The sequence below is a fragment of the Vanacampus margaritifer genome, chromosome 12 (assembly GCF_051991255.1).
Source record: "Vanacampus margaritifer isolate UIUO_Vmar chromosome 12, RoL_Vmar_1.0, whole genome shotgun sequence".
Taxonomy (NCBI): domain Eukaryota; kingdom Metazoa; phylum Chordata; class Actinopteri; order Syngnathiformes; family Syngnathidae; genus Vanacampus; species Vanacampus margaritifer.
This window is the reverse complement of record NC_135443.1, coordinates 18,568,692-18,590,058: the sequence shown is the minus strand read 5'-3', so window position 1 is coordinate 18,590,058 and position 21,367 is coordinate 18,568,692. Positions and strand designations below refer to the sequence as shown.

The following is a 21,367-nucleotide window of genomic DNA, read 5'->3' as shown; positions in this document are numbered from 1 at the left end:
TTTTACGTTGCTGCATTGCATATGAGACTTTTTGTGCACATGTGTTAAAAGGCTGTAATTGGGATGTTTGTGTGTGTGAGAGTGCACGTGATGGTGGGGACTGGGTGGCAGGCCGGTGGTCCCGCCCTGACTGGTAAAGCCGTTTTGGAAAAGCAGACCCCCTATTAGCGAGACCAAATCAGAGGAGAGGAAAGTGAGTGAAGTTGCCTAAAATAGCAGTGCTGTGCATGCGCGTGTTGTATGGATGCTGCATCTCACACTTATTCACACACACTAGGGAGAACATGCAAGAAGGCCAGACTGAACTTGAGACTGCGAGGCACACATGCTAACCACTACCTCACTATGCTGTTGCTCTCTTTTTTGACCTCTGTAATCACCACAACCGATATTGCTCTGCCCTGTGCCGCAATCTGCGGAGGCATCAAATGCAGACATGCTCTCCAACAATAAACAAGCTGCCTTTGCACATGGCCGCAACGCCGCAACCCCCCTTCCCCCACGAAAAGTTGGTCAGACTTTTACAGTCAAATCAACGGACAGATTTGCTGGGGCGGGGGTGTACTTGTGCAGGGTTGTGTAAAGTGGAACTTCAAAAGTCAAATATTCCTGGAATTGGATGTGCATTTCCTACAAAAACACGGCTCTAAAGTCATACACAGCTTACAAGGTCAAGTGGTCAAGATACAAGTGACCCAACATTAGATTTTTTTTTTTAAGGTACAAGACATAATTTAGACCGTTTTTTTTTTTTTTTTTTGCTTGCTTGATATAAAACACAAACTTGATATAACCAGAATGAATAGTGACAGTGAACTCAACTTACTTTGGCAGATAGTCAACAATTCTTCCAAAAAGAAGCTTCTAGCCCTTCCCAGGTGAAGGTTCCAGTCCAACTGAACATAAAACAAAGAATTTAACTTTGTGTATTTAAAACTTTGCCTCAAAAATGCTTACTTATTGATAACACATAATGGAAAACACCATTTACAAGCTAAACAACTAATACTCAGAGGCTTACTGAGTGACAGTAGTTGTGAAACTCCTCTTTGTTCTTGTCAGCATGACTGTATTACTACTGCATTGTGTATGTGGGATGGAGCCTGTGGATTAGTGTTTACCTTTTACATTTGCATGATACGTAGAGCCTCTTTTCCCACATAAACACAGGGTGAACACACATTTCGCTTTATCATACAGTTAACTTTTTTCAGCTTGCATTAATTCTTAGGAATGTTAAGTGAGATGCGTTCAGTTTACTTTCCCTGTACACAATACATAATCATAAGGTCGATATACAATGTTTAAGTTGTTAATTTGTTTTTGTGTTTAAAACACTGGCTGTATATTCAACTTTTATGCAGAAGGCTGGCACCGTATAGGTTTGACTGTATTATATCATTCATTTATGTTTATTTTGTGCAAACACGTCAAGGTCTAATTGGACATGGATAGGAGAGTCTCGTGTTGAAAAACTTGACTGGCCTGCCTGCAGAGTCCTGACCTCATCCCAATGCAACGCATTTACGATGATAGAGCATAGACTGAGAAGCAGGCCTGGTGCGCATTCTTTTGACTGATGACATTAGGAACATGTGGAAACTTAGCATGAGCAACACTGCCACCCTGTGGAAACAAGAAAAATCACAAAGCAATTCCTGACATAAGACAGGGAGTTGAAAAGCATTTACAAAACAATCTTTATTGCAGTGCAGTGACGATAATACAAAATATTTGACAGGTTGACAACAAACAAGGCAGTGCTAATGTTACTAAGTGTGCATATTGAATTTAAAAATGCCTTTTCCTGAAATAACTTTTGGAAAATGGATGAAACGCACAAATAAAAGCAACAACGAAGCCAAGTATTGTCAAACTTAAAATCATGAGCAGCTGACATGAACACATATAGGTATATTAAGCATATGTAATAATTCTTCAAGTCTGGTGTCCAATTACTCTTTTTTTTTTTTTTACATAAAGGCCGAAAATAACTGAGGAGCACAAGTGCCACAAACTGTGTAAGCGTAAAAGTGTGCTTAATAAGAATGCTTGTCTAGCATTCAAACAATGTGTACAGGACAAAAAATAAAATAATGAACAAGTATAAATAGGAAATAAATACCGTCACTTTTACTTATGAATGTAGTGAGGATTTAAACTGGAAATTGCAGTTACTGTAAAATGTTGGATGCTACAAAGGCCTTTTTTCCCCTCCCTATTCAGAACCACCAGATTATTTGCTTCAACGAAATACTGACCAATCAAAAACATTGCTTTTCATTAACTGCCTTGTCTAAAACAAATGTGGTTTTTACTCGACACGGCAACAGGGTGGACGTACAGCTTCATGCCAGAAAGAGAAAGTGTGTGTTTATTTGGCCAGAAAAAAAACTTCAGCATTCTTCTGTTTGCATAGATTCAGCAGTGATGTGTTCACACTGCATAAAAACGTATAATAAAAGGTCTGTTATTGAATACAAAGATTATTGTAGTATTGGGTCCCTGTAGGTTTGTTTCTTTTTTGTTTAGTTTTTTTTATTACTGTGGCTGTAAGAATCAAGGCAGCTTGGCACTAAATTCAAGCGTTTTTGTTTTGTTTTTTGGAGCTCAAACGAAAGACTGTTGTTGGACAGAGAAATGACGACAAAATGATTGAGTCCCGTTTTAAAGGGAAGGCTGACAAGAAGTACAATTCAAAATTTTCATCCTACTTTTTCCACAAAGTGTTAAGGCCACGTTGAAAAGAAATAACAAAAATGATAGTACAAGTCAAGAAATTACAGGAGTAAAATGGAAATATTACATGAAAAAAAAGTCATCATTTCACATCTGAGAATTAAGGTGTTATACATGTAACCACTTAACGAGCATGAAATTGTACTTTTAAGAGGAAAATCAGACAGACATCGTATGAGAATGAGTCATCAATCACAAAAAAGGTGGCCGTTCCACAAAATAGTCGCTGTCATTTGACAAAATGAAACTTCTACTATTACAGTTCTAATCTTATAAAAGGTTTTCATTGTATGAGACTAAATCAGAATTAGTATGAAACAAAAAAACAACTGGTCTCAACATCTGCATGGCAATTATGACATTCACACGTTAAGGTTTGGACTTGAGCTACATAGCACAAAATTTGTTATATTCTTTTAAATTTCAACTTCATCCTCATACGTTCCAAACTTTATTCCTATAACTTTCGTTCCGTTCCGTCTTCAATTCCGCTTATCCGGGGTCGGGTCGCGGGGGCAGCAGCTTTAGCAGGGAAGCCCAGACTTCCCTCTCCCCAGCCACTTCAGCCAGCCCCTCCGACGGGATCCCAAGGCGTTCCCAGGCCAGCCGAGAGACGTAGTCTCTCCAAGGTGTCCTGGGTCGTCCCTGGCGCCTCCCGCCGGTAGGACATGCCCGGAACACCTCCCCAGGGAGGCATCCGAACCAGATGCCAGAGCCACCTCAACTGGTTCCTCTCAAAGCAGAGGAGTAGCGGCTCGACGCTGAGTCCCTACCGGATGACCGAGCTTCTCACCCTATCTCTAAGGGAGAGCCCGGCTACCCTGAGACCCAAAACAAGACCCCAAGATATTTGAACTCTTCCACTTGGGGCAGGATCTCATCCCCGACCCGGAGAGGGCACTCCACCCTTTTCCAACTGAGGACCATGGTCTCGGATTTGGAGGTGCTGATCTTCATCCCAACCGCTTCACCCTCGGCTGCAAACCGCTACAGTGAGAGCTGGAGATCACGGCTTGAAGAAGCCAACAGCACCACATCATCTGCAAAAAGCAGAGATGCAATGTTGAGGCCACCAAACCGGACCCCTTCAACGCTTTGGCTATGCCTAGAAATTCTGTCCATAAAAGTTATGAACAGAATTGGTGACAAAGGGCAACCTTGGCAGAGTCCAACCCTCACAGGAAACAAATTCGACTTACTGCCGGCAATGCGGACCAAACTCGTCGTACAGGGACTGAATAGCCCGTATCAGGGGGCTCAGTACCCCATACTCCCGAAGCACCCCCCACAGGACTCCCCGAGGTACACGGTCAAACGCCCTCTCCAAGTCCACAAAGCACATGTGGACTGGTTGGGTGAACTCCCACGCACCCTCGAGGACCCTGCTGAGGGTGTACTGTAGAGCTGGTCCACTGTTCCACGGCCGGGACGAAAACCACACTGCTCCTCCTGAATCCGAGATTCGACTTCCCGACGGACCCTCCTCTCCAGCACCCCTGAATAGACCTTACCTGGGAGGCTGAGGAGTGTGATCCCTCTAAAGTTGGAACACACCCTCCGGTCCCCCTTCTTAAAAAGGGGAACCACCACCCCGGTCTGCCAATCCAGAGGCACTGTCCCTGATGTCCACGCGATGTTGTAGAGACGTGTCAACCACGACAGCCCCACAAGATCCAGAGCCCTTAGGAACTCCGGGCAGATCTCATCCACCCCCGAGGCCCTGCCACCGAGAAGCATATAACAGCATATAACATATAGCATATATCCTATAACTTGTTTCCTTGTAATTTCCCCATGTCTTTCTTTTCAAGGTGGCCTTATACTCTTTTTGTGTGTGTATAAACTAATACAATCATTTGTTCATTGCTGTAGAGACGCGAACCAATAGAAAACATCGGTCCGTGCGTCTGTGAGGTTAGCTTGTATCCCTTTCGGCAGAGGTGGGCAATCTCCTGCAGGTTTTGGAGGTTTCTCACTTCCAACACAAGCTGATTCCAATCAACAGGAGCATTATCAGGCTTATGCAGAGCTTGCTGATGAGCTGATCATATATCAGCTGTGTTGGAGAAGGGCAACATGCAAAACGTGGAGGACTCCGGCCCTTGATGCCCGCCTCTGCCTTACGGCATGGAGAAGTCAGCATGTGCCATGATGTCACTATGAGGTGATGATGTTGCTTCCTTGTTTTGTGGTCAATGTCATTGTAGCACATGCTTGACTTCTCATGCATTTGAACCTGAGTACTGGCACTGACCATGACTTTAGTACTCCACTTTTACCAGGGTATGTTTCATACTAGTCGAGAGATGCCGCTCCGCTTAGTACCGTACAATCCACTTCCTTTGACGGTGTCCTGTTGTTCTGTAAACTAGGAAGAAGCGTGAGTTTAAGGCTGCCACGGCTTCCTGTCGTTTCCTTTGTGATCCGGAATGTGTTTGTAGCGACACTTTTCTCCGAAATGGCAACCTGTGGTTCTCCAGAAATAACACTCGTCTCCGTTCACGGGGCCTCGCCGCTGTGGTCTGAGCACAGTGGAGGAGGACACAGGTCAATAAATTGTGAGTGTGTGTATGAAGACAAAAAAAAATACAGAGGTACCTTGAGTTGTGAGTTTCATCAAGAAACAAGCCATCGGTCTGCCATATTTCTCTCTAGACTTACAAGGAAAATTTAGAGCTAGATGGTGGCAGAAAACCTCAGAACAAAGTCAACAATTCCTCAAAATAAAAGCCAAATGATTGCTTCGAGCTGTTTGTTGCCACTCCCGGGCACTCCCAAGCAGAGTCATTATACTTTTTGGAAAGTTTCATTTTAGTTAGTTTTTATTTAGTTTTGAGTTTTGTTTTTTTAAATTGAGTTATTTTTAATTAGTTTTCAGGGTGGTTCTGTTAGTTTTTATTAGTTTAGTTATTTCATAAATGCTTAGTTTGAGTTTAGTTTCAGTATTAGTTTTAGTTTTTTGTGTATTACTTGTGCACAATATTTATAAAACACCATGGGAGCGACATCATCTGAAGGTGCTTTTCTATTGGCTGCTGCTGCTAGATGAAGTCACTTTTGTGTGACACACTTCATCCTTATTCTGGTTAATATCAAAATTAATCTATTTAAAATCACATTTAAAATCATCCCTAAAGGCTCATGCATTAAATTAATTGTCAAAGACTAAAACGAAGGACATTTTTGCTATAATTCTAGTAAGTTTTAGTTATTTTGTAAACATAAAATGTAATTTCAGTGAGTTTTCTTTTTTTTTTTAAGCATTCTCGTTTTTATTTTATTTCGTTAACGAAATAGTTTTTTGAATTTTAGTTTTAGTTTTTTTATTAGTTTTAGTTAACTAAAATAACCTTGCTCCCAAGTTGAATTTTATTGTAAAACTATACATGAAATGAGAAGAATTGAATGTTGTATATTGGATCAAACTAAGTAGTTAAGTAGCTTCATGCTAACATGTTATAGAAATACCATAGCCATGCTAACAAAACTAGCATCTTTATGCTCAGCAGAAAACGACTAACATATTACAGCATCTTAGTTGCGAGTGTTCTTATATGTTGCATCATTAAAGGGATACTTGACTCAATGAGCCATTTTCAGCAGTAAATAGTTAATATTTGTGTATAATTAATGTCATAGCCATTATTTTTCATGTACAATTAATATCTTAAAAACTAATATTCCACTTGCTGTCGACTGAAGACATTACCTGTGCTGAGAAAGTAGGTAACTTCCAATCATGTCTAAGTTTGCTGACCAAACGCAGAAAACATGATGAACCATGATTGGTCATTACCTACTTCCTCAGCACAGGTGATGTCATCTTCAGTCGATAGCAAGTGGTAAAATTTGTTTTTAAAGATATTAATTGTACATGAAAAATAATGAAGTTATCAAATTCATTCGGGACAAAATATTAACTTTTCACTGCTGAAAATGGCTCAATGAGTCAAGTATCCCTTTAAATCTACACATAGTATGTACAGGTATTACACTGTCCTCTGGAGGCTAGCCACAACAAACCAATAGGAGCAGAATAAAAGTATGAAATCATAATGCAAAAAATGATTTGCTCCGTTAAGAGTCTATTCTATTTTGTTATTTCTGTATGATTTTATAACACACAAGACTTAATATAGAATTGTATTTTTCGTAGCAAAAACACATTTTTACGGGTCTGGAACTGAGTAGGGCGGCACGGTGGTTGACTGGTTAGCACGTCCGCCTCCCAGTGCTAAGGACGCGAGATCAAGTCCAGGCTTCGGCCTTTCTGGGTGGAGTTTGCATGTTCTCTCCGTGCTTGCGTGGGTTTTCTCCGGGTACTCCGGTTTCCTCCCACATTCCAAAGATATGCATGGCAGGTTAATTGAACACTCCAAATTGTCCATAGGTGTGATTGTGAGTGTGAATGGTTGTTTGTCGCTGTGTGCCCTGCGATTGGCTGGCAACCAGTTCAGGGGGTACCCCGCTCATTGCCCGAAGCCAGCTGGGATAGGCTCTAGTGCCCCCCGCGACCTTTGTGAGGACAAGCGGTTAAGAAAATGGATGGATGGATAGAACTGACTAATGGCACTGCATTAATTTCAATGAGGAGATGATTGAGTGACATGTGTCTTTTACGTAAATAGCATGGATGAATTAATCTCAAAAGTCAAGGTACCGCTATACAATGCCGTGCTTCTTACCCAGCAGCAGCTGCCTGCTGTGTGACACTGAGTGGAATAGGAAGGAATCGCTGAGGGCGCCGGTCCGGATAGCGCACCACTAATCGTGTGTTCTCAATAAAATAACCCTGCGGAAGTGAGGGAATCTGTAAATGGACTTTGTTTTGTGACAGCGATGAAGAAGCCACACTGTACTCACGTTGAGTTTGTCCATGGCGTAGGCGGCGTCACTGGTATTCTTGAAATTAACAAAAGCACAAAATCTCTCGTGCAGCACACGGATGCTCTCGATCTCGCCATAGCTGCCATGTAAAGAGCACAAGCAACTAGTCAAATACTAGATTTAGAAACATTTTCTATTTTAAGTCTCATCTGCGTTTGTACAAGCATTGCATGCAACTAACAGTACAGTTAGCACATTAGCCGTAACCAGTACGGTAGGCCTACTTGATCGTTGGCATGTTAATGACAGCAAGACTATCCTCCTTTCTTACAAGCCATGTTAGTATCCACATGATGGAGTGTTATTAATGAATATTATTACATATTGTTAAATATTTTAACGTACTTTCCAAAAACATCCCTTAGGTGTTTTTCTGTCAGCTCCATCGTCACATTTCCGACCCACAGAGATGGGCAAGGGCTGGTGGTAAAAAAAAAAAACAGGGAATGTGAAATGACAACAAAGAATGAAACGCGACCACAGTTTGTCTCATGCACGTCCGTCGCCAGATGTCTTAAGGCTTAAGACGTGTGTTAACCAATAACAACGCAAGTATTAAAATGCTTTATAGTGACATGAATAAATATCACATTACCCATATTGTACAACTGACTGATCTTGGATTGCAGCTGCAAAACAAAACAAGCAAAAGCTTGATGAAGGGACTACACTCGAAATGATTCTTTATGTCACAAGAGTGGCGAGTAACCTCCAGCGGCATCGGAACAAGATGCCATAACTGCTTGCACCGTTGAGAATTTCTCCAGCAGCAATGTGCTCTCCACTTGTTCGAAACCAATCTCCTGAAGCACAGTAAGCAGGATATCTTCAGACAATTACTTCATTATAAATAAAAGAAAATAATTTTCATGGGTATTTACCATCAACTGCAACACTTTGCAGTTATAGAGTTCATTGACAGCCTCTTCACAGTTTTTGTCCAGTTTTAGCACCTGCTCCATGGCCTTCTCTGCCTCACTGTACCGCTAAGAGACGTTCGCATGCAGATGTCAAACAATTATTTTCAATTGAAAAGCTATATGTCATCGAGTAAAGCGAGTGCAGTGCGCTAGTGTCCACCTGCATGCCCATGAGAGCACTGCCCTTGCGGAAGTGTCCTTTGGGCCAGTCTGGAGCCAGCTGGATAGAGCGTTCGGCGTCTGATAGGCCCTTACGGTACTGCTCCAAGCAGTAATAGCAGTAAGAACGATTTCCAAAGAACCTGCAGCAATATCAATTTCAATCACAACATACATTTCTAGCAATCATGCCATTTCTTAGCAATTTAAAGGAATAAAAAAAATCGACAAGGGCACGCACCTGTAATCATTTGGATCACATTTGATGGATTCTGTAAACATTTGGGCTGCTTGTAAGTACTCCCCCTCTTGCACAAGCTTTATTCCCTTTTCTACAGTGAAGAAATATGCTTGCTAAGTCCACACATACATGTTCATTTGATGTTATTTTCCATCATTATTTACCTGCAAGTGATGTGCTTTTTTTTGTCGTGATGTCAGTTACCTTTGTCTGCAAAGGCATCAACATATTCACTTTAAAATCACTACTACAAAGTACAAACGTATACATCATGACAGGTAGATAATGTACAATATAACGAATATACAGTAGATATGCAGTCATTAGCCAAAACCGCAGTTGGTCGATGAAATATATGGCAAACCTAATACAAAAGTAATTCTGTCTTGACAAACCTTAGCTTTAATTGACATTGCTAGAGGGGTATTCATTTAACTATTATGATGGAAGTTTGACTGTTTTTAGTTTGCAATGCATTTTAATGAGAACTGTGAATGTAATATTTTGCTTCTTTCATGTCACAACCTAAATATTCTTTTTTTTTTTTAAATACTGGCACTCTAGGGTTGTGATCAGTGCAAATGGCTGGCAATGAATGAGTTGTTAACTCTTTGACTGCCAAAAACATTAAATGACGTTTAGTAAAAACCTACGGAGGGCCGCCAAGGACGTTAAAAGACGTTCTCCAAATTTTTGGGGGAAATGGGTGGAAGAAAGCCTTGGCCAGCTGTGGTGAAAGTTTCAAGCAGATCTAGTTAGCCTAATGACTATTTTTGGCCCCTAGATGGCAGCAATGACTCTCGTTTGACAAGATTGGGTAGGCGTCAGTAGAAGACGTGAGGCGGAGCTAGAGGGGACAATGGCTGAGGAAGCGAACAATGGCGACCGGTTGCAAGCAGCTCACACTTGGGAATTTTTTTCAAAGACGAAAGGCATCGACCAACGCTAAAGAGCACATTGATGACGACAATGATCATCATCGATGATGATGATGGTGACTCCGAGGTTGACGCTGAAGTTGGAAGCGCTGACGCGGCGGCTATGACAACGTCATAAAGGTTCACGGGCTAGCGATGCTAACACCGATAAACGCGGAGCACAACCGAGCACGCTCAGGCAGACGTTCAATCGGACGACGAAGAGTGCCCCGAGTCCAATGCATATTCATCGGAGGAGTGGGTACAGTCTGCTACTTGCTATTCCCCGGAAAAAAAGGCCGTCAAGAAAGTGTAACGTCTGCACGCGAAACGGACAATCGAAGTGAAACTACTCTGTTGTGCACATCCTGCTCCCTCTCCTTGCACGCAGGGCAGTGTTACAAAAAGAAAAACTGTATTTGAAACATCCACATAATTGTAAATAGTACCACAGTTGCACACATTTGTAAATAGTTTGCGAAATTGTTTTGTCAAATTGTTACACTGTTGAATGGAAATAAACGTATTTTGCAATCTAAAAACACTTTTTCATTGTTGGTGGTGGTGTATTACAGAAGTAAAGCACTATTTAGGTGTTTGTGGCATCATTCATGGACAAAAAGAAGCGTAGAATTCACTAGAGTGCATGAAATAACATCGTTTCACAAAAAGCTCTTTTTCTCCGCTTTTTGTTTCAAAACAGAGCATTTCGGTGAAACTAACCATTTTCTATTGTTGATTGCTAAAGAATGGAATAAGGTAGAAACAAACTTTTTTTTCTGATGAAAGATGAGAGTTCATTCTTTCATTTGGTAGTATGTGTGTTTCCATAGTCCAAACACAACATTTTCTGTGGACCTTGAAAGATCAGTCAAAATGCTTAAATCGGCTGACACTGGCGACATCCCGTTTCTGAAAACATCTGGCAGTCAAAGAGTTAAAGCAAAAAAAATTATTTAAAAAAAGTTTGTTGACGTTACTTGCCCCATAGTCTATCAAGGACATCCAGTCAAATGCCCAGACCAAACACACACACACCTCAGCAGCTGTTTTTAAAGGTGGTCCAAAGTCTAGTTTTTGCACATTAGACTTCGCACCACCTAGAGTTGCAAACTCACCAGTAGTGCCACACACGCCTCATCATGCTGGATTAACTGTACAACTACCTCCTTTCTGGCCTTGTTCTCTTTGGACTTGCGGCATGTTCCTTTCGGCTTGATGTGGCTGGCAGCATTGGCAAAGAAGGCGCTACTCACATCCCACTCGGGCTCCTGTGGACCACAGCAAGACTCATGCTGTACAATGACTTAGAGACAGAGAAAGTGAGAGCTGGGCGGTTATTAAAATCACAAGTATTTTTGATTGATATTGAAATCGCAAAATAATAAAAATTATTAATTGACTACGGTGCTAAAAACTACCATGAGGCCCATTCATCCCTTCACGTTGAACACTATTCTTGAACACTCTTGTTTTTGTAAAGGAGAAAATATCCTTATAAATATCAAGTGAAATTCAAGCGCTTTGAATGTTCTTTCTAATGCAAGTCACACCTTTGTTGCACTGTCTCTTTGCAATCTTTCAAAACCCGGAATAAGCAATTCCCCCTTATCTCTTTATCATATTTATTTTGTTCTATTTTTATTTTCACAAACCTTGGAACTTACTGGACTAACCTGAGACCTTGGGTATCATATTTCGTGCCATGACGTGGAAATGTGTGTTGGTATGACAGTAAAAATTCCTTAAATCATTGAACACTCAACTTTAAATATAACTCACATTCAACTGAAATATAACAAGAAAGTATTAGTGGCTAGCAATGACTGCATCAAACTACCAGTACTTTTCGATGGATGAATCTATACACTTGACTTTGTTTCTGACAGCCTGACAAGTTAAAGTTCCTTCCGATCAATTTTTAACAAACATGGCTTAATGAAATGTGCTGTTTTAGCAGGCAAAAGTACTACTGCGATTCCGACGTCACTGCGTCTCATAACCCAAAATCTCATCTAATGTTTCCAAAAAGTATAGTTTGCTGCTATGCAGTTTAAATATTTTAAAAAAATGTTGCTTATCTAAAAAAAGAAACCTAGTTGGCCGTTTATTAGTAACTTAAATGTCTTATTTACTCTTGTGTCTTCACAATTGTTCTTTAGCCGAGCAAAAGTATGCATTTTACCAGAATACTCGATTATTTGATAGAATTTTAAGTTGGATACGCGAATACTAAAACCTTCAATAGCTATACAGCCCCATTTGATAGCTAAACAAATATATAACTGTAATGTTGGTTGAACTCAAAGCACAGAGTTTATGAAAACATATGGATTGAAAGTTTTGGGACTTTTTATAACAGTTCCTGAAGTGTTGTTATAATTTTGTGTCGTTCTAAAAATCAAACGCTCTCGGGGGCCGCTCCCCACCCGCTCCCCCAGGGGTTCAGGACAGTAGTAATACGTGAACGAGCTCTTACCTCTTCATTTGATCGAGTCTTCTGACGCTCTTTGGAGGGAGTGGCAGAGGTGGAGGTAGCGAGCTTGTATAAGGCAGCTGGTTTTGCATCCTTTTTGTCCTCTTTTTGCAGATGTGTCTGCTCCTCCACATTAGCTTCCGCTTCTGAATCACTGTCATTCAATTCCGACTCACCGCCTCTATCGTCTTCATCCTAGCAAGGAGGACAATGTTATTACTATCCAACATAGTACAGCAAAATCAGATGTAGAAAACACAATGACTACCTGGTCAGCTTTGTCGCTTTGTTTCACTTGTTCTAACTTCTTACGATTTCGACGGAGCTGGAAAGACATTTAGAAACTCAAGCTTGGAGGCAACAAGAACATCTCTATAAAATTGTCTTTAGTAGTCAAGGATACTTTGTGACCTCTTAGCTCATTAATTAGCTCTCAGTTGTTTGTGTATACTGTCTATTCATCCATCTCTGATGGATTCATTCTGTTTTCATGATGAAAGCATTATAACATATCAGGATTACAGTATATGGAAAAGTGTCTGTTCTAATAGGAGCCAAAAGCGCCCCCAAATGGTCCTAGAGTGTACAGTCGATGAAAATCGACTATTTCTAATAGGTTGTAACAAAATGGTAAATGGTCACTATAGCCCTGTCCCACCATTCAAAGTGCTTCACACTGACTTCACATCAGCATAAGGAGCAATTGATGGTTCAGTATCTTACTCAAGGACACTTCGACGTGGTCACAAGGCCCGGGGATCAAACCCGCAACCTCTGGGTTGGGAGACAACCACTCTACGACTGAGCCATGCCGCCCGCCTACAGAAGATGTTAAATAATTTGAAAGAACAGCTTGTTAAAAGATATGTGGCAAAAAAAATTGCCCATTAACTTTTAAACTAAATGTGAAAAATGACTATGTTGGGTACCAAGGTGCCTCAAGGGTTAACGATGCAAAATCAATGCTCATCCAATAACTCTATTAATGGCTAATTAATTCCACAAATAACAGCTCCGGCCCTAGATATGGATTAGGAGCTCTAAATGTGTCTTAATGTTTAAAAAGGAGCAAAATATGTGCATTAACCTTTTTCTTGGTTCTGCATCGCTCGGCTCTGCGTCCGAACTTCTCATCCTCGCTCAGATCCTCAACATGTAATGCCTCCTGAGTATGTGCACACGCAGAAAGTCAGTCAGAGTGGCACTATAAAACTTTAACTACACAGTGTTGACCGTGCCCTGTCAGCGTGACACTGTTTATTTACCTGTGAAAAAGCCGCAGCATCATTTGGGTCAGGGAACGCAGCACCATAGTCCATCTGTTCTTCCTGCTGCTGCGCAGACGGACCTATTGGGGAGAATGGGTCATAATGTACAGTATATGCAACCATTAACTTCTTATTTCAGTACAGTTTTTCAACACTGTCCACAATAAAACACATTTGAATTACTTTCCAAATTAGCAGGAGGCACTAAAGGCGCTAAGTGTAACCGTATGTGTACAGTTTAAAGTACTTTTCCACAATTCTATTTCGTGACCTAAAATGCAGTTGGCATATGGTCAAACGGATACGCTCGTCTATTTTACTGTTGACTACACCAGCAAACTGATGGAAGAGACTCAACACTCAGTGTTGCCTGAGTGTGTGTGTGTGTGTGAGACACGCCTACCAAAGCAGGAATGTCCACACTAGTGGCTTTCACAACAATAACTGGTTTGATCAGTTTGTCTGTGAACAGTTATGTCATTGTGACAGCACACCAATTGAGCAGGATGACGCCATGAAGAAACGACGATTCACGCAATGCAAAGGTGTCTTCTTCGGCTTCGGTAAATAAATAATGATAGTGCGGATGAGTGAGCGGAGCGGAGGCAATTTTGTGGGGTTCACAGCTCTCCAGTTGTTAGCTAATCAAGAATTATTTGTATTATTATTATTATTTTAACTTCTTTTTTTTACCTTATGACCTTATTCTAATGTTATTAAGAGTGTTTCTAAATTTTTTACGCCAAATATCATTAAATGTTACATAATACATTGCCTGTATATGGGCAAACTATATCGGGTTAATAAAGGTTTTATAATGATGACAGTTTGCTGCTGGATTGATTCAATTTCCATTATTTCCAATTAGACAAATTGTTTTGAAATATTAAATAAACAAATAAAAGTTATACCAGAGTTCCTGGATGAATTGTATCCAACCATTAAGGATTCACCTAGCTGGGATTTATGGGTCTTAAACTCTTAATGCTAATATTGTCCCATTTTTACTGCATACTGTACTGCCTGGTGGAATCTTAGATAGTGAAAAGTCAGGATGGATTGGCCCAGATTGCAAGATTGTGGCCACCTAGATGGCAAGATAAACAATGACTTCAATGTTATATTAAAGTACAGGGGCATTGACTCTAATGACGTTTGAGATTGCAGAGGTGAGGTCATAGTTTCTTATCCAAAAATCCAGGAAAGCTGACATATTGACAGAAAACTGAACTGTCAAATCCACGCCACAGCAGTGTTTGACATTGAGAACCTTCTTCTCAGAAACACCACTGTGAAAGTCCTGCGGATGATTTCGGCTCACAGTAGTGGAGTCGAGTGGGGGCACACAAAGGATGAGGAAACACACCGAGATGTGGGAACTGGTGCGGTGTCAGGTTTCCGTTTGTTCAAGTAGGATAAAATAGTAATACATGTAAAAGTGACTCACAGAGTGACTCATGAGACACTTTGCATTGCCCTTTTTTTTCCACACTTTTTAATTCTTTTGACCTGAGAACATTCACAAAGCATTAAAAAAAATAATAATTTAAAAAAAGGGCAGCATTCCATGCCCGGCTATCTACTCTAGTACTTTTGGTTTTGTATTAGTGGAATGTTCTTGTAGCAAGCATCCAAGGTGGTCGGACAGCAGCAACAAAAGCGCTTCTGTCTCTCCAGGTCAGAGTGTTTGGCTTAAATAAAAGCTTCCTCCACATGAATGCACAACACAACAGCGCTCCAACAAGAACTCAGCCTTGAGGTCCTTTAAACTCCTAGGGTGTGGTTTAACTCACATTAAAGGTACAACGTCGCTGTATGACAAATATTATGTATACTATATTTTGTGCTTTCGTTCCTGGAGCAATTTTAAAAAATGTTGTACAGCTACAGCAAGTATTTTGTACAAACATACCCCCAGATGTTTGCTTTTAAACATCAGAAATGTTGAGTGTTTCACAGCATCAATGTGTTTTACATTTAATGTTTTGGAATGTGTTTGAAAAGTACTTCGAAAAAGGACATATTGGATGTGTAAATGTAATAATGGCGTTCTATTACAAAACAATACTTTATTTATGGTCCTCTTAGCTTGTATCAATGGTTGTACATTGGATTGAGGTTGATTCATGAAATTGCCAGTACTATTCTTGGCTATTGGTTATTTTTCAGTATGATAACTCTTAAATGATTATTTTTTTTACGTTTTTAACTTCATACGAGCAATGCTGTTTGTTTTCCTTTTGGAGGGCAAAACTACCACAGACAGAGTAGGGCTGCTTGATTATGAAAACAGAAATTAATCACTATTCATTTGGTAATTATTGAAATCACAATTGGGAATTTTTTTGGGTACAAAACAAGAAAATTTTTAAACTTGTAAAAAAATATATTAAGACAAATAAATTTCCTTTAAAACACTATAATCATGGAAGTTTCTTTTGGGTCAAACAAGATTTATTAAATTTGAATTTTAAAATAAAACTATATATATATATATATATATATATATATATATATATATATATATATATATATATATATATATATATATATATAACTATATAAATTTAAACAACTTAAAATTAGTATTAATAATCTTTTATTTTGTTTATGATTATGCCGATTTTGTCATTGTCGAGTGTAATAATTGAAATTGTATTTTGATTAATTTCACAGCCCTATAGCAGGGTATTGAGTACAAACAAATTATATAAATATATAATAGAAATAGAATTGAAAACCACAATTTACCTTGAAATATTTTTTATTAATAAAAAAATACCTAAAACTAAATGCCAAGGTATTTCTATGTATTTACAATAAAATTTCAAATAGAGACTGAAAATTTGCCCTGTACTGTAATATAAGTCGCATTGAGACTGAATATTCTCATTGGAGATTTATTTAACTAAGCGTATGTGTCAAACTCATTGCCCGTGGGCCAATTGTGGCCAGCCATATCGTTTTATCTGGGGCGCGAGAGCCTAAAAACCAGCTCAGTGGCCAGTGGTAGAGTGTCCGCCCTGAAACTGAGAGGTTATGGGTTCAATCCCTGGACGGGTCATACCAAAGACTATAAAAATGGGACCCATTGCCGCCCTGCTTGACACTCAGCATTAAGGGTTGGCATTTGGCGGTTAGATCACCAAATGATTCCCGAGGGCGGCCCCTGCTGCTGCTCACCCCTCCCTCAGAGGATGGGTCAAATGCGGAGAATGAATTTCGCCCCACTTAGGTGGGTGTGACAATCGATGGTACTTTAACTTTAAAAAGGTCCGATGGTTTTAAAATAAGTTTACAGCATGCATTAACTATGAACTACATTTCCCACAATCCATGCAGATCATGTTACCAGCAAAGTGACACCTTTAGATACCGTTACCAGCCTTATTTACAGGTATCAAATACTTGATGGCATGGTTACATGAAGGCGGCCGAAACCAGCAGCCTATACATGAAGGCAAAAATAATAATAATCTGAAATAATTAAATATCTCGCCAGATACTTGTGCCACAATTACAAGCACGTAGGAGGGAAAAGCATGAGCTCATTCTTGTGAACAAAGTCCGTCTAGCTTCGTTCAATTCCTCCTCTGCCAAACCGAAGCAGCAACCAATCACGGCTCACTTCAAGCTGAGACGTAATGGGCTCTTTGCACAAATCCAATACTTTCTAAACTCAGCAACACTCCTTCATTTCCTGTCTTTCATGATTGGACAAACTGATTAATCCAGGTGTACCTGACCTAGGTAACCACGACGACAATGGCCAGACACACCTGGATTAATCAGTTTGTCCAATCATGAAAGACAGGAAGTGAAGGAGTGGTGCTGAGCTCAGGAAGTAGTGGATTTGTGCAAAGAGCCCATTGGTTGCTACCTGAGCCCTGATCAACTGTGATGTCCTTTTCAATCGCCAGCAAGTGGCAAATGGCCGCCCCCCGAGATGGATAAAAACGGGTGCATTTTTTTGCTTAACTCGTATTCCACAAACACAATATTAAAATAAAATAAAATAAAAAAGAAAACTTGTGGGTTAATTAACTTCCCCTTTTAAACATGTTAATTATTGATATAGAGTAAAATATGGGAAAATGTTCTCTATTTGAACAAAAGCTTCAACTGTAATTGTTGCCATTGTTCATAAATACTAATATATCCTGTCCAATTCCATGTGTCCTACTTTTAGCCACCAGTTGGTACTGGGAATACTGGGAAAGCAGAGGAAACAACATTTACAAAGGTTGAAGCAACCTGGCACATTTAAAAGGCACCCGAAGCATAATAGCCATAAAGATATTGTCTGACCTTTTCTCAATATATTTACAAAACAGAAAAAAACATTAAATGGTTAAAAGATTAAAATATAATAATACACAAATATCCAGTGGAAAAATGCCATTCAAAATATGCCCCAGGACAACAAGTTTTCAAAGAATGTACACTGTTGTTGTTCATTGTGATGTACAATGTTTACATCCACGGTCCTCTCAGTGACGTCAATGTTTATTTAGTGTTATGTTATGTAAACCTTCATCCATTCATTGTTCATACAATGTTAGTGTGTCTAGTCACTTGACACACAAAAGCTCACAACTCTCTTGGAGCGTATGCACACCCCATCTATTAAACTCAGCTCACAAGTGACCAGCAGAGCAGTATCTAGTTAACTCTTGAGCACATCATCCCCGCATCGCACGCTTATCTCCAGGCATTTGGATTTACGCTCAATTGAACTATTACGTTGGATTAAGCGTGGGTTGTCTGGTTATGCCTGGAGAGTGAGGCACAGGGATGATGTAATAGAAAGGTACTGTTAGATTAATGTATGATCAGTCAGACTTGGATTGTGTGTTAATTGATTCGCTTTCTTTTAGTTGTTCTTTCTTCATGAGTATTATATGTATTGTATTGTATTGCATTGCATTAACTGGTTTGGTCCTCAACATTTCAGAAAAAATAGGCAAAAGTGTTGATCATGGTTTTCAAAACTAAAAGCAGATGTTTGTAAATGTTTTATTTTGATTCACCACAGATATAGAGTCTGCTTCCATGTAGGACTATAGAAATCGGAGAACGTTTAATGTTGAGGGGCTCAAATTTCGAGGATTTGGACAATTAATTGATTTTCAAAATTATTATTGATGATAATCGATTAGTTGTTGAATTGTTGAACCTCAATGAGATCTTATATCGTTGGTATTATGCATTTCATTCCCCTACCCAATGACAACATTCTTATCAATTCCCATCCCTAGTGATAGCCAAAAACACCCGTTTTTTGTTGTTTCTATTTCATTTAATTCCAGGGCTCTGCCAACGATACGTGCTCCCTCTCGCCTCACCCATCCTTATTTTTGCAGTATAAAACCAAAGCCATACTGTATTTATATCTACAATTCACTTGTGCGTTTCATTATTAGTACACATTCCGTGGAATGAGGCGGCCTAAAGGAGTGCACGAGCTCACTTTTATGGCACGGACTGACTAAAGGTGGTGCGAGGAAAAGGGTGTAGCTGGCGACTCATCTTAAAACACTAGTTTCTATCTCCACATTCCGAACACAAAACGACGAGTTGAGAGTCCGACTACTAGCGAGGGTTCGCCTAAGGCATCGAGTTGATTGTTTGCTCACTTTTGCTCGACTTTCAAAAGTTTTGACGCAAAGTGTTTCTTACCGCTGGCGAGCCCCAACAGGCGACATATGTCTCGGGTGATTTTCATGAGCGCAACCATCAGCATTATCGTCCCCCGAAGTAGCCCCGGCGAAAAATCAAATTGTAGACACACTTCGGGCGGCGTCGACACCGCACAAGCCGTGGTATCAGGGTTGAGGTCTGCGATTTTAGGACAGTGTCGGACGGTGGAGTGGGAATCTGCCCGTGGCGGATGAGTCTCCAGCCGCTTCCTGACGAGCTGGAGCGGCTGCTTAAAGGCGCAGTACACCTTTTTTTTCCTCCTACCCCGTGTCACATAGTTCTCTTCTCATTCCAATGCACTGATAGCCACATTCCATTTTGATAAGATCACATTTTGGAATACACATTGACAAAATATTTTTTTAAAATTCCGACAGATCCTGCAGATGGTGCTCTTTCTTCTGTCTTTTCAAGTATAATTGTGGTTCAGCTCTGTCACACTTCAATTGCATATTTGCTCCTTGGTGTTACCACACACAGTGCACTTTACATTGCTTAAATTCCCTGATAAGTGTAAATGAATGTCCTGAATTTGACACCACGGCGATTATGTTAACAACCCTGCCAGATTTTAATGATTAAAGGATGTGTTTGTACGAAAGCGTATTTTTGGCCTTACTTCTCTAAAATGTCCTGAAATGTCACACCCCTCACTGACATGCACGAGCGCAATTCTCAAACATTATACTGTACCACTTTTACTTTTTTTCTTTCAGGCCAATATCAGTATGAGTACTCAAATTCTTGAGTAGTCACCGATACCAAGTACTGATACCACTAGTAGTTTACTTTGATATAAAAAATAAAAAATAAAAATAACACAAGCAAGACTTAAATATCCCAATAGAGTATTTTCCCTTTCAAATTGCATAAAATGTATGGCAATTTTCTATTCTTCCCTGCTAAAGCTGCTGTCCTTGCAACCGACCCGGATATGCGTTTGAAAATGGCTGGATGGATGGATGGCTGCATGGAGGATGGATGGAAATGTTTTAGTTCCTGATCGTAAAACTCAACTACCAGTATCTATTGGCCACCCCGTTGTGGTTGATGCTGATATCGGACGCTGAATTCATCTGCTTTATCCCAGGAGGTGCCACGACATACTTTTTTCAGTTACAAAATTGTGTATCAGTAAATAATGGAGAGTGAAATGACACATGCTTGACCATAAAAAACAACAACCCTAGGGCAAGGGCAAATCCTACTAAAATTCAATTTAGCTTTATTTACTTGATTTCATATTTAAAAAAAAAAAACACAACAAAAATCACTCAATAGATGCACATTTTTGGCAATGATGAGAAAGTAAATTACAGTATCAAGCATGCATTACATACATACATTCATACATTTAAAAAAAAATATGTGTGACAATATTGCATTGTTTTACAGTGAGCTCACTCTTTACCCACTAGTTAGGTTTTTACATTAATAATATAATAACTATAATCTTAATAATCAATTAAGATTATAGTAGACTGCTTTTTTTTATTTTTGTGAGTGTGTGTGGGGGGGTACACATTTTTCATGGAGAGGACTTATAGCGGTATATTCCCATTGATTCAAGAATTTTTGGAGTTAAAAACATGAAATTGCATGCAATTATAATGGCTGTCAATTATATGCAGATTTTTGCTATTCGCAGGCTGGCCTTGTCAGACGTGCAACCGATATGTGTTAATGATTGAGCTTTGTATGCCATACAGAGTGCACGACAAAGCATCTGACCAGATAGGAGTGTCGAGAGTGTTTCAACTGTTATACATTATTAACATTTTTAATTACTTATTTCATATATTAACTATGTTGAAATGTTTTATAGATGTGTAGAGTAGGTGAAATAGTGTTGAACTCAGTATAATTTGACCTTAACCTAAGCTGGTACCTTGTTTTGTCTAAAATTCCTTCTCAGTGTCCTGCCTGAAAACATATTCTGTTCGTGAGAGAGAACGCACACACAGCTCCCACAACTATACTACATTAGGAGCTGTCAAAGTTCAATTTGTTTGTGAGATTTTGTTTTGGGAAAAAAGTACGAAAAGTACACTGAGAGTATA

At 39.7% G+C, this 21,367-nt stretch overlaps 1 protein-coding gene across 2 annotated transcripts; it reads right to left on the bottom strand.

The window, feature by feature from the left end:
* Positions 1-1,676: 1,676 nt before the first annotated feature.
* LOC144061637 (uncharacterized) lies at positions 1,677-19,500 on the bottom strand. Of its 2 annotated transcripts, none has more exons than XM_077582247.1 (16): positions 19,287-19,500; positions 13,605-13,687; positions 13,427-13,504; positions 12,608-12,664; positions 12,343-12,534; positions 10,982-11,134; positions 9,111-9,156; positions 8,947-9,037; positions 8,707-8,848; positions 8,508-8,612; positions 8,336-8,429; positions 8,222-8,255; positions 7,972-8,046; positions 7,603-7,705; positions 7,425-7,531; positions 1,677-5,261 (listed from the first exon to the last, which is right to left on the bottom strand). In XM_077582247.1, exons 1-16 carry the CDS (start codon positions 19,348-19,350, stop codon positions 5,126-5,128), a joined length of 1,560 nt encoding a protein of 519 aa, XP_077438373.1. In that variant the 5' UTR covers positions 19,351-19,500; the 3' UTR covers positions 1,677-5,125. The 2 variants fall into 2 exon arrangements, with proteins under 2 accessions (XP_077438373.1, XP_077438374.1); XM_077582248.1 differs by having other exon boundaries at positions 11,030-11,134.
* Between the last annotated feature and the right edge of the window lie 1,867 nt (positions 19,501-21,367).